This window comes from Lissotriton vulgaris, chromosome 4_1 (assembly GCF_964263255.1).
Source record: "Lissotriton vulgaris chromosome 4_1, aLisVul1.2, whole genome shotgun sequence".
In the NCBI taxonomy this organism is placed as follows: Eukaryota; Metazoa; Chordata; class Amphibia; order Caudata; family Salamandridae; genus Lissotriton; species Lissotriton vulgaris.
The window spans coordinates 166020410-166038096 of NC_141691.1; the positions used below are offsets into that span (position 1 = coordinate 166020410).

Below are 17687 nucleotides of genomic sequence, written 5' to 3' on the forward strand. Positions count from 1 at the left end.
CCACCTGATTTTTCTTTTGCACAAGATGTTACAGAGTCTAAAAATTTTACAAAACAATACAACTCTTTCCCCTCCCAAAGAGGAAGATTCTCGACAGTATTACACAAGAGAGGTGCCAGGTTTTCCACCGTGCTGATGTTCCAAAAACATTTCCCTGTACTGGAGTCAAAATTCACAGAATCTATATCCAGCCTCCATGGAACCACTTTCTGAAGACTAATAGAAACAGAAAGCGTCAATACATTATGGTCACTAAGATTCGATTCAATGACCTTCATATCTTTTAATAGGTGAAAACCGGCATAATCTATCATGATAAAATCAATAATAGATTTTCCCTTATTAGATTTATGAGTAAAAGCTGCCGGAATATCAGACGGAAGCCTCCCATTTACAATTAAGCAATCCGCATTATGTAAACCATCTAAAATAAGTTTACCTCTTTTGTCAGTTTTTATATTTGGGGGAAATTGAGCTGAAGGTATATTCAGAGACTCTTCCAACGGAATATTTCTAAACAACTCCAACCCGCTGTTAGATACCTTACAATTTAGATCCCCAAACATTAACACATGCGGAGTAGGTGAGGTCTCCAAAACTTTTGTTAAAAAAGTGAATAAAGTTTTTAAACCATTATTAAAACAACAATTGGGAGGAATATAAATATTTAGCACAATCAGCAATCTATTAGGGCAATCTTCAAAAACATCTTTCAAAGTTATTGCTTGAAACATTTTTCCTGGATCCAAATAATGAGTAAAGTTCCATTGCAATCTATTAGATAATAAACATGCTAATCCTCCCTTAGCATGGCCTCTTCTAGTGCTGGTTGCGCTACAATCCAAAACAAAATAATCTTTATCCAAAATAACACTTCCATCAACCCAAGTTTCTTGCAAGCAGATTATATCTGCCTTTTGAGCATGAAGGAAACCCAATTTATCCTTATTATCTTTAAAACCGGCCGTGTTCCATGAGATAAATCTCAGCTCCCTGTTAAAAATTGGAATCCTGACTGGAGCGGGGAGCGGATTTACTCGCAAGAACTCCCGGGAGCCAACTCCATTTAAATTGATCATCCTTCACTGTTTGTTTGAGGGGAGGGTTTTTATAAGAAACCAGCCTTTCATTGCTAGCCACACAAACTTTTAGGTTCTCAGATCCGAGATTAGACCAATCTGACAATCGCGCATCAAAATTGGAGGAAAATGATAATACGGGATTAATCGCACTATTTACAATACGTTTTTCCCCAAAATGAGGCATCACATCTATCCCTCTAATTTGTAATTCCTCAGCCCATTGTAAAACAAGATTCAACACAACTTTTGAATAAAATTTCACCCTTGTTGATCTTAAAGGTTTCCCCGCATAAGATTTGAGGAGAAGTACAACATCTAGATCGGAGGTTTGAACTAATTTCAAACCTTCGATCTCTTTAAAACAGAGTAACAGGGCAGATCTATTCAAAATTAAATCTGGTTCAAAAAGGGGCGAGAAATCAAGGAATAATGTATCCACAATTGTTTTTTCCTTTGGAAGGACAACTGTCGTTAAGGATGGAGCCTGAAAGGGTACTGCTATAGGGTTTAAATTAGAAGGGGGAAGAATAACAAATGGTGGGGTAATCTTGGATAAAGCTTGGCAAGGATCTTGACTAACCTTACAATAGGAAAAGGGATTAGTAGATGGGAGAGAAACCTTAGGAAGAAAGGGATTAGTTAAGTTTACTGGACCAAACCCAGAGGAGGTGGCATCTTCTTTAGGCGATACCACCCTAATTTCAACCTTAGGGGTAAGACACTGCTCCGCCTGCGGGGGGTCATCTATATTTACCTCCACATTATTATCAAAAAGAAGTTTCCTCTGTCTTTTTTTAGCAAACCTACGAATAGGTTTCCTCTTCTTCATTCTAATCTTTTTATGTTTCTGAGAACTCGTATTTCCCATCAATCCCGTTTTTCCTTTAGGAATTTCCTCTTCCTTTTTTGATGGCAAAGAAAATATTGGAAAGAGGGAAGGCAAATCAGATTTGGCATCAGGAGGGGGAGTTGTTATTACTTCTATCTCGTCTCTAAGCGGGGCTATACAATTAGCGCCAGCCGAAACCGCTTTAGAGGATTTAGAGATAGTTGAGAGTACTATAGGCTGCCTTTCCTTTTGACTTTCTAACAAAGGAGAAGAAAGCTCTACATCCAACTCTACTGGAGAACAAGGAGCACTTATTTTCTGTGGCATCAACCGTGGGGCCACTGGACTAGAAGGATCTGATACTAGTTCTTCTCTGTTTAATATCAGAACTTGCAGAATCTGTGTTACGGTATCGAAGATACATTCCGAGCCTCCCACAAATTTTTCCAGCAATCTTAAGATCGAAGACAAGACTGATTCCAGAGATGACAAGGAATTAGAAATTAGTCTCCCGTTAATATTTGGAGAACCCTCCGCTAAATTGTTCAACACAGGGCCTGAACAGGTTGTAAGATTTAATTGTGGGAGGGAGAAATCCAATTTATTAGAGGGAGTACTACTTAGGGGACCAGTACTTGAAATTGTAATAACTTCCTCCACAGGAACACCTGTAGAGATCCCCTGAAACACTTCCACCCGCGCCCTATGAGCTGATAAATCAATATCAGGCAGAGTGAATTCATTCCCTACTACAGGGGATATAACTTTAAGTGTTTCCCTTAATGTAGCCGATGCGGGAGCAATATCTTCAGATTTTGTAGGCATACTGCCCGTAGAATTCAGGTAATTATTCTGATTTGGCTGTACATTATTTGAAGACAAAGGTAAGCCCCTTAATTCTTCCGAACTGACTACAATTGGCAAAGATTGACTGGCCACCATACTTAGACTAGAGGAGACATTAATGACCTCATTAACTGACACCGCTACATTGCAACCTGGAATTTCGCTCGTGGACTGTGAATCTGTGGGTTTATCTTTCCCTTTGTCCCAAAGATTAAAGAGCTGACATTGGCCCTTCAACTGCATCGTAGACGCTATTTTGTTTCGTAGGGGATTAGATTTAGTTTTAGACCCAGATCTCCCCACAATCACTCGTCCAGAACGTAATTTTTTAGCCGTCATGAGACTATTTTAAAGGGAAGGGGGGAAAGATTAAGAAAATAGCAATTATAAAGTATAATATCAAATTTAACAAAATCGTTAAAATACGAAATCAGCTTATGAAAACAACAAAACAGGATATATAGCAACTATAAAACCAAGGGAGGGGGCCCAGCCCAGCCTCCTTCGGCCTCTGACGGCCTCAGACGGTCCCGCCCTTGTCCCGGGCTTCTCCCGGCGCGCTCCCGCGCGCTCCCGCGTTGCTGGATTAGGAAGGAGAATTATAGCCGCGCTGAGGCGGGGGAGGAGCCAGCAGGGAGAGCGGGTCAGCTGCTGGTAATGCCGAGTGTCAGGCGCTCCTGGGACTTGAAGTCCACGCCTGACCTCGCTCGCAGCCCTGCACACCCCACACCACAGAGGCACAGTTGACAAAGATCTTAGAAGTCTCAGCGCTATTCCAGCAGCGCTGACAAAGTACCCAAACGCGAAGCGGGACCCGCGGAGCGGGTACCGCGAGTTGCTGGCAAAGGAGAATTACGAGAGGAGCAGCTCCAGCGTGCTCACAGTCCGAGGCTCCAACTGCTAAACAAAACGAAGCACAGGTGAGGAAACAGTCAGGAAGGCAGCCGAGCTGGATTTAGCCGCGCTGAGGCGGGGGAGGAGCCAGCAGGGAGAGCGGGTCAGCTGCTGGTAATGCCGAGTGTCAGGCGCTCCTGGGACTTGAAGTCCACGCCTGACCTCGCTCGCAGCCCTGCACACCCCACACCACAGAGGCACAGTTGACAAAGATCTTAGAAGTCTCAGCGCTATTCCAGCAGCGCTGACAAAGTACCCAAACGCGAAGCGGGACCCGCGGAGCGGGTACCGCGAGTTGCTGGCAAAGGAGAATTACGAGAGGAGCAGCTCCAGCGTGCTCACAGTCCGAGGCTCCAACTGCTAAACAAAACGAAGCACAGGTGAGGAAACAGTCAGGAAGGCAGCCGAGCTGGATTTAGCCGCGCTGAGGCGGGGGAGGAGCCAGCAGGGAGAGCGGGTCAGCTGCTGGTAATGCCGAGTGTCAGGCGCTCCTGGGACTTGAAGTCCACGCCTGACCTCGCTCGCAGCCCTGCACACCCCACACCACAGAGGCACAGTTGACAAAGATCTTAGAAGTCTCAGCGCTATTCCAGCAGCGCTGACAAAGTACCCAAACGCGAAGCGGGACCCGCGGAGCGGGTACCGCGAGTTGCTGGCAAAGGAGAATTACGAGAGGAGCAGCTCCAGCGTGCTCACAGTCCGAGGCTCCAACTGCTAAACAAAACGAAGCACAGGTGAGGAAACAGTCAGGAAGGCAGCCGAGCTGGATTTAGCCGCGCTGAGGCGGGGGAGGAGCCAGCAGGGAGAGCGGGTCAGCTGCTGGTAATGCCGAGTGTCAGGCGCTCCTGGGACTTGAAGTCCACGCCTGACCTCGCTCGCAGCCCTGCACACCCCACACCACAGAGGCACAGTTGACAAAGATCTTAGAAGTCTCAGCGCTATTCCAGCAGCGCTGACAAAGTACCCAAACGCGAAGCGGGACCCGCGGAGCGGGTACCGCGAGTTGCTGGCAAAGGAGAATTACGAGAGGAGCAGCTCCAGCGTGCTCACAGTCCGAGGCTCCAACTGCTAAACAAAACGAAGCAAAGGACTATAAACATAATAAATATTTATCATAATATATTGGGACCTCAGACCATAAATATAGATGTATAAAATATACTTTCCACAATTCCATGTCTAAAATCAAATCATAAATATCATATAAAAATACATAAATAGTCCTAAAATGTACCTCTATAAATAAAAATATAAATATTTAAATATCTCCCTTGGAAAAAATATATATCTATACATAAAAAGCAGTGTATAGAAAATCGCGACGTATGTTTATAAAACGTTGCACACAATTAAAGTTTACCAATTCATATCTATTCTTTTCTGTCACAGAAACGTGTGGAAATCTTCACTGGTATTTAGTCCCCTGAGGTATTTAGAGTCTAATTCCAGAATGTACGATGTCTCCTTTCTTCTAAGTTTTAGCTCTCTATCCCCTCCTCTTTTCTGGGGACCCTCTGCGTCTATGACAAAATATTTATGATGTTTCAAATCATTATTGTGGACCTTTTTAAAAAGTCTCTCTACAGGGTAACTATCATCACTATTTGTGATTGCTCGCATGTGTTGTAAGACTCTTTTATGTGCCTGTAACTTTGTGCTTCTAATATATTGTGACTTACAACTACATGTTAAGACATATACAGCATACTCTGTTCTGCATGTGAGATGTTGTTCTATGCTCCGCGGCTTGGTATTAAACACCATTGTGTAGCTGGGTGTGTACATACCATATTGGCGAGCTTTACAAGTTGCACATTTAAAGAATCCTTGTTTTGCCATCAGCCATTTGCCTTTTGCTCTGGTATCAAGGTTGTTACTGGTAAGCATACTTCCCATGCTGTTAGCTTTTTTAAACGTAACAGCCGGATAATTGGGTACAAGCTTACCAATCACAGGGTCCCCTCTCACAATAGACCTAATCTGTTTTTCCTGTCGAGAGTAGGACAAAATCAACCTTGTCGGTTCCTCCATGCATGGCTTGGTGCGGTGGTCTTTTTAGCCCAGTATTGCATGAGGTCTAATATATATTCACTGAAAAAAAAAAAAGGTTGCAGGGACGTTATATTTAGGCTGATACTTCACTCATACAAAACCAGAGAAATTTGTTTTCAGTGAATTTCTAAGGTTCTCTTTAATTTTATTTCCTAACTGTAACGTCCCTGTAACCTTTGTTTTTTTTCAGTTAATTTCTAAGCTTTTTTAAATGCTAATTCTTAACAATAAAGTCCTGGTAACTTTTGTTTCTTTTGTGTGAATTTCTAAGGTTTTTGAAATTTAATTTTCCAACTATAACTTCTACGTAACCTATGATTTTTTTTGAATTTTCTAACTAAAATGGCTCTATTAGAGGTCAATAGGGTGTTTTGTAAATAACCTGAAACTCTTCATCCGTTCTTCTGTATAGCAACCATATACACACAACCAACGCAACAGCTCTTGTCAGAGCCACTCTAGTACCCGAAACATTGTGAAGTTTTCTTCTGAACATTTAGTCTTTTTTTCCAGGGAACATATATAAATATGGTCCTAACACCCCAGACACATGAAGCAGCCTCCTAGGAAAACTCTTCATGCTTCTGGCCCCAGCACTGTCACTTTGCATAACTTTAAACATTTAAATTAATCCTATCTTTCTGACTCCTAGTATGAAGGTGTTTACTGCCTTTCTTCTTCTTGCTGCAGTATAAGTCATCAACCAACATACGGAAGCAACAGCTGTCTCAGGTGCAAGACACTGCACCTGCTGCATCTTCTTGACCCTGGGCCCACTCCTGCCTGGATCTTGACCTTGGGCTGACTCCTGCCCGGATCTTGACCCTAGGCCCCGCCCTGCCCGGAACTTGTCCTTGCCTGCGTCCAGTACGCACTGAAGTGGATCTGAAGTTACACAGCACAATACAAGTCACTGTCAGGGAAACATTTAAACAGTATCAATTGCAATGTATTAATATTTTTTAATGCAAGGTTTTTCGTTTGGAGAATTTAGGCCTCAGTGAATGGCACCTCTTAGCGCTGCCTCTGAATTCTACTCACTTTGTATTTTCCTCCTTTCAATGTCATTAATTATGACTTTTTATTTAACTCTGTTTTCTACCCCTAACTCACCCCACCACTACCCTGTGTTTTACCCATCTATAGCTTCTCCTACCTAAACGCGAGTAAGGATACCTTTTTCTATGCCTTATTACCACTACTCCTTCCTGTATCCTAGTGTCTCTAACCAGTATCTCTACCCCTTGCCTATTCTTTAGTACATTTTATACTCTGTTTTATCCACCCCTGCCTATACCCTGGTACCTTTACTCATGTCATAACTTTGGACCTTTGAACGTTTACCCTAGCACAACCACCCTGTCTCAACCCTAGTGTATTCTCTACTGCCAAACAGCGCCCTAGTGTTTATTCCCCCTTCCATTTTTGTATCTATTTTCCTGTGTTGTTATTATCCGCCATGGGCCCCTTTTTTCTAGTGTGTTTTGAGGATATGTTCTCATTTATGTAGCTCACTAAAATAGTTTCACTAGGGTGATGTTCTTCAATGTGGACATTCTTCTTAATGACGTTAAGCTGTATTTCTCCCAAAGAACAATTTTGATTCAAATTTATGATGCCGTGTCTTGCCTTATTTCTTTTATATTTCAGACGTCGAATAAACAAAATAAAGTTAGTTAGAGGACCAAACAAAATTCTGCTGACATTGGATGATGTGACATTCATCAACCCACAGTTAAGTATGAAGGTAAGGTGTTTGTGCGTATTGAGTGAGTCCCAGCTATTCAAAAATACACAAGAACTTGAACGTGTTAAAAAGTTAGACTGAAACCAGAATCAGCCATCCCACCCAACAGTGGTCCATGAGTGACCAAATATGCCTGAGAGTCTTTCACTTGAGGACATACCTACTTCAGCCCCAGACAGTTGACTTTAGAGCCTTAAAAAAGTAGTCCTGGTGTTACCCCAACTCTTGTAAAAGTAGTTCTCTTCCTGAAAAAGATTGTGGGTGTCTGTAACAAGTCTCCTCCGAAACTGTATGCGTATAATACTAAGGGAGTTAGCTCTCCTTAAACCAAGTCGGACAAAAAACCAAGGCAAAGCCAGATGATTTCATATATTTGTATATAGTACTGAATTCACACCGTGGAAGCATGGTGGCTCCAAAAAGAAACTCCAGACAGGAACTAAAAGAAACTTTGTGAACTTTCGTGGAACTGGAGAAAGAAAGAGGTTAGTAGAAAAAGAAAAACTTCAGGGCCAAAAAGCAGGTGATTTTGTATACACTGTCGTTGCAATGAAAGGTCATTCCACAGCTTTGGACCTAGCGATCTAAATGAACAATTTTCACACCTGATGCATCAAATCAGCCGAAGACGATCTGTAGGGGAAAATTTTTTTTATCACGCAGGAAAGGTTGCAGTCAAGGAATACTTTTGAGCTCCATAATGAGTTATCTGTTATTTCCACAGGTAGATATTAGGACCGGAATTAACAATTAATTCCTGGTGATATCTCCCAGTGAGAATATGTGATTACAAGTTTTCCCTCAGGATTGGAGAATAACATGCAGAACTGGAGCACTGTGTTCAGTTTTGAAGGTTTTTCGTCATTCAAGGGAAAATACGGGCCGAAATATTCAAACATTTAGCACCTGCTTGAAACAATTGGTAAATTATGCTGAGGGGGTACCTTTGCATGTCGTAGGGTTGACAGGGAGGCATCAGGCTAAAGGAGGACAGGTTTCCTTTAGGTTTAACAAGACCTTCTTCTTCTGCTCCACCCAGCTGAAGAATGCAAGATGGAGGCAAGGGCAGGTTGCAACATCTGCCAGCAACCGCTGCAGCTCAGTGGGGAAGTTCAGGACAGACGTCTTGGGGCCCAGAACTATCGGGCTTGAAGATTGCTGATGTGATAGTTCTGGGCTCAGACACACCAACTGGGATATAGTTGCATGGCAGGGTATATGCCCCGAGGGTGATGCTACAGGCAGCTCGAAATAGGGGTCCTTTGTGTATTAAACAGAGCGTGGTCCTTTGCTGAAGTTGGAGGAAGGAGGAAGCTCTGGAAACCTCAGCGGCATGATTCAAATTCTTCAAGGACACATCCTTAACAGGCCATTGTCTCTAAGATGTATGTTGATGCGGCAGGAGAATTTGCCTGTGGTAAGGGATTTTGTCCTGCACGATGAATTAGGGACATCCCGCATGAAGAGGGGTTGAATCTAGGTGACACTTTTCTGGCCTCTTGAAGTGCAATTACAACCATTGGTAACTTATATACATTTTTATTAAGGCTTAAAGCTTTTTAAAATGTCCATGTTTACTTAAGTGTTAATATTTTTTGTTTAAATGTAAAAAAAATAATCTTTGTTATTTTTCAAAAGTTACTTTTCAAGTCTTTAATTATTTATATTTAGATCAACCTTTAGAAAAAATGACTATGTGAAAATTTGTGTGTGATATTTATAACTTTTTCAGCAGCTACTACGTCATTTTGAGAATCCCACTGCTAATCCTTTTCCGCCTTGAAAGGCCTTCAAGGAGTTATATTGGACCATGGTTTCTATGAAAGGTTTTAGGATCTGCATTAGTCCATCACTTACAAGAGCCTTCCTGGAGCTAAACATGATATCGCTTACGAAGGGTACTGGGATTTTATCACACTTCCCTGTGATAGGAAACGGTACCACCAATTCAGGGTGGGGACGCTTCCTGTCAACTCTTTCACCGGCAAATGGCATGCCAAAACCAGCGAAAGTTGCCCATTTTGTCCTTCTCAGCCGGAAAGTATAGCACATATCCTGTTTATTTGCCCAGAGTACAAATATCCTAGGTACACGTGGTTGAAGCCTATCTGTCTGTCACTGGTTCAGAGGCACTAAGGATACTTAAAACAGATTGTTCAGAACCCACTGTTATTGGGTGGACGAGTGTGGCTCACTGATTAGAGTGGCAGACCCTGATGCAGAGGTCTGGCCCGGGACCAGGGTTCAATTCCTGACGTGGCAGGGTCCTGAGACCAAAAATGTCCACGGACTCGATAATTCTCGCCTGGTGCCTAATCTAATCATGGGGTCCCACGCTGCAACTCTGGGCAATAGCTTGCTTAATCTCCACTACGGCAGCCCACCCGCTGCGGGATGCCTGGCTTTCACCTTGGGGATGCCCAGTAGGGGTTATCTCACAGGGAAAAAGCCAGGACGGGTTCCCAAGGCAAGCGCCTTGATGCCTTCGGGTGATACGTGCGCTATATAAGTCGCAATACATTTACATTTACATTGCTGTCGCTAAATTTCTACACTGGATGTGGGTAATTCATGCGCACAAGTTAAGCCAGAACTAAAGTTGCTGTAACATATTTATGAATATTTATAGCTAAATTAATTCTGCGATGTTCATTGTATTCTGGCCCTGGATTCTTTTTCTACATTTTTTATAGCCTTTTATTCTGTTTTTAGATAAACTATTGTGTATTGGATGGATTAACTTGATGATCAATTATTTTGCTGTGTTGTTCTGTCACTCATATGAGAATGGAATGTTCATGTTTCTTAAACTTTTTTAAATTTAAATGTATAGTCTTTTATGATATGTGTATCGAAATAAAAACGTTTTGAATTGAATTAATAAAGGTAATTCTAAGCTCACCAAAAGTCTTCATTAAAAAAATACTACGCTTTTCTATAACAATACCTAACTTAAAAAAAAAACAGATACATGTTGTAATTAGATCTAAGTTAATAATTTGCTCTTTGTAACTTGGAAACAGCATAGGATTGTTTGTGGAAAAAAATAGTTTTTGCATATAGACACCTTTAACACCATATAAAAGGTAGTAAGGATAAATATATAAAGTCTGTTTCATAACATTTTAACAATCACTACTTTTGGGAAGAAAAAGCTATAAAGGCTGAGAAAACAGTCGCCATTTTAGAATAATTGTATGGAATGCCTTGAGAGGCAGTATTTTCTGTGAGGAACCAGGGCATGTGCCCAACTGGATATGGCTCTTGCATGTGAGGGAACACACCATTGCAGATGACCTTTCTCTTCTCTTCACTTACAGAAATCGAGCAAAGATGGAAGCCGGGCCAGTGGAAGCGGCCAAGGAGCGTCAGATGGTAGAAGCATCAAGTCACCAATGAGGTCATATTCAGTAAAGAGCCTCACCCCTGCTACCCTTGAAAACTCAAATGTGGCCGTCTATGAGGTGGGGCGCGGCAACTGATTATACATCTTATACACCCACAAGATGCTGTAAACTTCAATATGTTCCCTATCTTGCTTTCTTACCCATGTATAATGTTAAAATGCAGTCTTCATTTCTAAATGAAATGTTACCATTCCACACATTGCTAAATCTTTATTCTCGTTGCATATGTAGATTCGACTCACACTCAAAAATATGCTTTTTCTCTCAGAAGGTATTTTTTGTGAATGCACACGTGGATTTCTAGCACAATGATTTCTATATGAGTAGTGAGTTGGCATAACAGAGCTACTCAGTTTTTGAACATGCACTAACTTATTCGATTGATGGAATTCACATGCTCTTCTTTGACCTGTTCTTAACCTGGAAAAGGCCACATCTTTACTCCTACGAAGGCAGGAGTAAATCAATTTCCAGCCTTCCCATGGAAACCATTAAATATGGTGGGAGAAAAGGGCTGTGGTTTGGGAAAATGGGGAAAAATATTTTCCACCTGGAAAATAAAGGCTTACTTCTGTAATTCAGAATTCTTACAAGAGTATGTCACATCAAAAGTCCCTACGTGTCTATTTTCTTCCACACTAAAGTGGAATTCAGAAAGGCTTCTCAGAAACCTGAACACCTGGGGATGTGGCAGGTTTATGAATGTTGCCTGGAAATCATTTCGAATTCCAAAAAGAATGCCTCAAGGCTGAAAACCTTAACAGCTCCACAGTGTAGACTTCTGCCTTTTTTTGATTCAGGATACATTTTAAATTGCTAAAACATATAACCATATTTCATTTACATTAACCACATAGTCTGCACGCTGCTACAGCACATATATGCAGACTTCAAGCTTGACTTCAATTTTATTCTTTATAATAGAATATTATTATTATATGTATTATTAATATTATTTTTGTTAGTATTATTTTGTAATAACACCCAACAATGTGGTGCTGATATGTATTTTGGAATCTTATTGATGACTGCAGTACTGAAATGAAAAAAGACGCACTTTAAAATAGCAGTCATTGTAGGGACAATGAAGAAAACTAAAAATAGTGTGGCTCGAAAGTGTGGACCATGTATGTTGGTGCCCAGTAGCATTTCAGGAGAGGTTTGTGTATGTAGTAATACATGTGTGCAGATAAGTGTCACAATTGATGTCTGATTTGTTTTCGCATATGTCATCTTTTTAAGGGCAAGTCGGAATAATCTAAAATTTACCTTATGCACGGTTTTGATTCTCTGTTTCATTACATGTGCTTGTCCCTCCTTCTCTTGCAGTGTAGTTTAAATTTATTTGATGTATAGTTTTGTCCTCTAAAATAATGTTTAAGTTTCCAAGAACTGAACTTATAGCTCAGTAAATTCCAAGGTACCAAATGGAACACATGTTCTATCACTTCTAATATGAATATTTCCCACATATATTATATGCTTTTGCTGTCTCCTGATATTGCCTAGAATGTAATTGTTCTGTACATTTCACATGTGCTGTAACTGAACTATAAGGATAGTGGCCCATCAATGCATCAGTTATGGACGAAATATAGGTTTTTATTTAGAAGAGTCATCCCAAGTCCATATTTTTGAAGAACAACACTTGTTTTTGTTCTGACCCATTCACACCTTAGACACAGCCAAATATTCACTCATTACAAGGGGGTGAGTATAGCCTTCGTAGGTGGGAATATTTTTGGAACAACTGTACCTTGCAAGGCGTATAGGGAGGTTTAGGCATGTGCAAAATGTGTGTGATTTGATTTCACGCAATTTGAACATTTTTTGACAAAATGACACATTATTACGAGAAAAGCATATCTATTATTTGGCGCTATATTTTAGTTCAAAATGCATCATCATATTCATTTTGAAATGCGTGGATGCAGTTGCAAAAAAAATGTGGAAAAAAGCATGAGTATTGTGAGTGACAGTCACTCGTGTTCTGGTCATTTGCATTGTTTCCATGCTCTCGGGGGAGAATCTTTTAGCAAGCATTGCATAATTGCGTGGTATAATTGTATAGTTTCAGGATATTCACATAACAATGTAACCCAAAATTCCCAAAAGTCCATGAATCATACTGGCGTGATTTAAATTTTCCATGAGTCTAGTTTTTCTTTTTTTTTAATCTTAGCAAGAGAATTTAATAAAAGACAATTTCACACATGCAATAGTAGTTTCATATGTGCACATGTACACTATTTGCAAGTGGGAAAATACAAAATATATGAAGGAGTATTCCTGAAAACATTTAGCAACCCATGCAATATGTGTTCAGTTCAATATTTACAAATTTTCAAGAATCTAGCTAACTATCAGAGATCTAATCTTAATTGAATCAATGAACAGATATTAGTTTACATTTCGTAGGTGCTAGCTTGTGTCTGTGAGGTCAGAATTAGTTTAAATTAGTATTATAGGTTGATTTAAATGATTATGGGCCTTATTTACATAGAGGCAGACGAGTTGCTCAGTCACAACGGGGACGGATAACCCGTCCACCTAAATATAAATCCCATAGGATATTATGAGATTATTATTTTGGCGAACAGGATATCTGTACCGGTTGTGATGGAGTAACCCATCAGTCGATATCTGAATCAGGCCCTATGTATCTTTGCAATAAAAAAGGTAGAACCGACTAGGGGCCCTATTACGGTGCCGTAAGAAATGTGCACGACATCGTAATCGGCTGTTCGGATTCCTTTTCGACTGACCCTATCCAAAATGGATTTCCCAATGGCCGTTGGAGGCCATTCGGAGAGCCTCCATTAATCCCTCGGGCTGCTCTTTCCGCCCGAGGGATTATGATGGCAGATTACAACAGTCTTTCTGTGGCAATCTGACTATGGGGGCGACCTGCAGGGTCCCCATGGGTGCAAGGCCTACGGATGGCTGCTAAGGGTGCACCATACCCCCCCTGTTGATGCCTGCACCCCGTCGGAGGCACCTTGAGGAGTGCCCCAAGAGTGCAGGGGTGAACTGCACCTCAGTTCTTTACAATGAGAGCATGCATTCCGATCGGAATGTATGCTCCCATTGTAAAGAATAGGAATGCGACCGAACAGTGTTCAGGTCTATCCAAATTGCTGGGTTGGGACTGACAACAGGAGGTCGTTCTGTCCCAGTTCCTAAACAATGTCAGACGGACTCAGGTCCATCCGACATCGTAATCGGGCCCTAAGGAACATTGTACTGCATTGAAAATGTTATTTTGTTTGGCTCACAGGCATGACAAGCACCAACTCATTAACACAATTCATCATGCACAAACCACTTCAAAAAGAAGAGAGAAAGTTAATGCAACCGGAAGTGTTTTTTCAAAAACAGCAACTGTCTGGTGTTCCCTAAAAAGTAGGGGTTAACAAACTCTACTTCATCTTTACTACTCATTTAATAAAGCTTATCCTCTTTCTGCTACTCCTTTTCCTAAAGTCCGATTGGTCCTACCATGTATTTTATTTATCTTCAGTCCTCTTCCCTCCCGGCATCCTACTAAATCCTCCCTACAGTATCTTCTAACTCGCAAATCATATTACACTCCTCTATCTGTTCTTCATGACCATCCAATACATGTTACATCTCATAACCGCGATATTCTCTGCCAACCCTAGTGTAGGTTGTATAAGCGTTTAGTTCCTTGTTCTTTCCTAAGAGAGTTTCTCTCAATATATAGCTCCAGCATATCTCTTCACTGCAAGATGCAGTATATAAAAAAGTAATATAAAAAAATTGCCCTTTATGAAAAGGGGGTTTGAAACTTAGACAAGTGGGAATGGTGGACAGACAGGCACGAAAACATCAAGGAGTGAGACTAGGTAAGACTGTGACATTTTTAGGTTTTGTTGGCAGTTCATGTAATTTGAAAGGAGAAGAAAATGGTTGAGGAAATAGGACATGACTAGAGGGAGGATTATTAAGGATATCCTGCTGTGAGCACCATTATGTGGGCATCACATCATCACCTCCTGCCGTCCTTCCTCCAATGTGAATAGTTTGTTATGACACTGAGGGACCATATAACATGGTTAGATTATGTTGTATAATACTATATTCTTATATCATAATGCATATTAATATTGTACTTGGCGTACAGTTCTGCAATACTTGTGTTCATATTGCCTTTACATTATATATTTACATTTATTTTAGGGTGACTGGGTCTGGATGAAAAAGTTTCCTTCTGGGAATTTTGGAGTCATTAAACCAAGCACAAGTGATGTGTTTGAAATGGTAAGTTTTGTTATACGATATAAGACTTAGAAAAATGAGCCACATGTACATAACTAACCATTGTCATCATTCCACTAATAATAAGCAGCACAGATGGACAAACATTTTCACCTCTTTCTAATGTCGTCTACATTTATTGTGGTGATCATTCCCGATGTTATCTCACAAAATTTAAAGGGGGTAAGATAGAAGTGGCTTCAGATGCTGGGACATTCTATATTTTGCAGCAGTCTTTATCGGAATCAAGGGGAAATAGTGCTAAACTTTGATTGATATTACATATAAACAATCAGCAAATATGCAAAATCCTCTAATTACATATTTACTTTCAAGAGACCAGTAGTCATACTGGTTCAATTACAGAGAATGAAAAGCAGTCCACAGGGGTTTCATGCATCAGACATAGTACTTGACTTCAAGGATGCTGGAGAACAGCACTTGGCCCCTAATTAAGATTTTTGAGGGAATAGCCAAGTCTTCAAGCCTTTCCTAAATCTAAGGAGACCAGTCTTCTCTGTGAGATGCATAGGTAGTTAGTTTTGTTGTGCTGCAGAAATAGGGAGATCTTGGACTCTGAGTGATGACCGATGGAAACATGGGATCACCAACAAGGATTGATCCCTAGATCTCAGAGACCATGAAGAATGATAACAATTGAGCCAATTTTTAAGAGCAGAACTATTTGATTAGTAGACACTTTATGAACAAGTCATAGCGATTTGAAAATAATACTCTTAACAGGAAGCCAGTGGATAGAACCAGATTATGTGGCTGGATTAATGCAATGCTGTTTATCTTGAGCTTTAAGGCCCACCACCAACCTTGAAGAATTATTTTAACCAATTGAAACGTGAGAATCAAATAATCAGACAGCTCAAGATAAACAGCATTGCTTTAATCCAGCCAAGTAGATATGATAGCATTGAAGATGAGCACCAACTGCAAAAAAGAGCACACATTAAAGAAGATGAAAAAACAAGAGCTGGCCACGGATTTAATCTGCTCATCTAGGGACAAAGTCGAGCCAAATATCGCCTCTAGGTTTTTTACACAAATTACTGGCGTTGGCCTAGAGCCCAATATGACAGGCCAAAAAAGAAGATTCCAGGAGGAACTCTTAAAGGACAGAGAATCTCCGTCTTGTTGCCATTAAACTTTACATGATGGCTAAACATACAGTATTCAATCTGAGTTAAACAGTCAAAGAGTTTAGTTGCCACTCAATTAGGTGCATTGAAGGTCTTTAGTATAATCTGAATTTTATCAGTATATATATATAGAACAAAGCCATGTGACTGGATGAGCTCAGCCAGTGGAGCCATATAAAGATTAAATAATAATGGGGAAAGTATTGATCCATGAAGGAGTCTGATATTATTTGAGTGGGATTAAAGATGAATGCTCTCCAATGGTTACTCGGAAAATTACACAACCATTCCCGTGTCTTGCTGTCAATACATAGAGTCCACAAATGAATAAGGTAATTAACAGTAACAAAGGCTCCATCAAATTCAAGTGCTGCAGGGGTGTTGTAATTGGCATACTGGCGTAAATAGTCCAGGGCAGAGAGAACCTCCACTTCTGTAGTTCTATATGGCTGAAACTCTACTTGAAGAGAATGCAATAGTTTTTTTGGCATCGACAAAAACTGATACCTGGTGAAAGATTTGCTTTTTCCAACAACTTTGCCACACATGGCTACGGTGAAGTATAGAGTTAACAGAAAAAAGTGGCTAAATAGGGAAAATTTGTGACATAAGTATTAGTGACGTAGTCAATATGTACCACGTAACTACGGTCAAAAGTACCAAAAACAAATTTATTTTCTTTTTTGTTTTTTTCAAAGTTTCAACAACACAAGGGCAAACCAAGGACTGTCACGGCAGTGATTCCATGAATACCATATCTACACATATATACAAAAAATGCAAATGTACAATATTTACAATAGAAATAACGCAAGACTAATGAAAGCAAATGACCAAAAAATTAAACAAATGACACACGAATAACAATACATCAATACACTATTCACAACTTGATTGCATTAATAAACAGTGAAAAAGTTCGTGCAAAAAGCAAGGGACAACCAGTCCATGGGGATGTAAAACCATGGGACAGGCGGGAATGGATGGAATGGGACGCCTGCCTGCCTGACAACACTGCGGTACAAGGTTTAAATTGGGTTGCACTGCTAGGAACTCCGCTGTTAGACAATTTCTTTTCCTAGATGCACCCTTATGCGTGACCGCAGGGTGGTGGTTGTCCCTTGCTTTTTGCACGAACTTTTTCACTGTTTATTAATGCAATCAAGTTGTGAATAGTGTATTGATGTATTGTTATTCGTGTGTCATTTGTTTAATTTTTTGGTCATTTGCTTTCATTAGTCTTGCGTTATTTCTATTGTAAATATTGTACATTTGCATTTTTTGTATATATGTGTAGATATGGTATTCATGGAATCACTGCCGTGACAGTCCTTGGTTTGCCCTTGTGTTGTTGAAACTTTGAAAAAAACAAAAAAGAAAATAAATTTGTTTTTGGTACTT

At 40.5% G+C, this 17687-nt stretch overlaps 1 protein-coding gene across 2 annotated transcripts in view; it reads left to right on the forward strand.

Moving 5' to 3' along the window:
• Window positions 1-17687, forward strand: part of GUCY2F (guanylate cyclase 2F, retinal) — a 289968-nt gene that overhangs the window by 115017 nt on the left and 157264 nt on the right. For both annotated transcript variants that reach the window (XM_086966735.1, XM_086966736.1), the window contains exons 5-7: window positions 7354-7450; window positions 10771-10914; window positions 15058-15138. In XM_086966735.1, the coding sequence (XP_086822861.1) occupies window positions 7354-7450; window positions 10771-10914; window positions 15058-15138 (322 nt within the window). The remainder of the gene's footprint in view (window positions 1-7353; window positions 7451-10770; window positions 10915-15057; window positions 15139-17687) is intronic.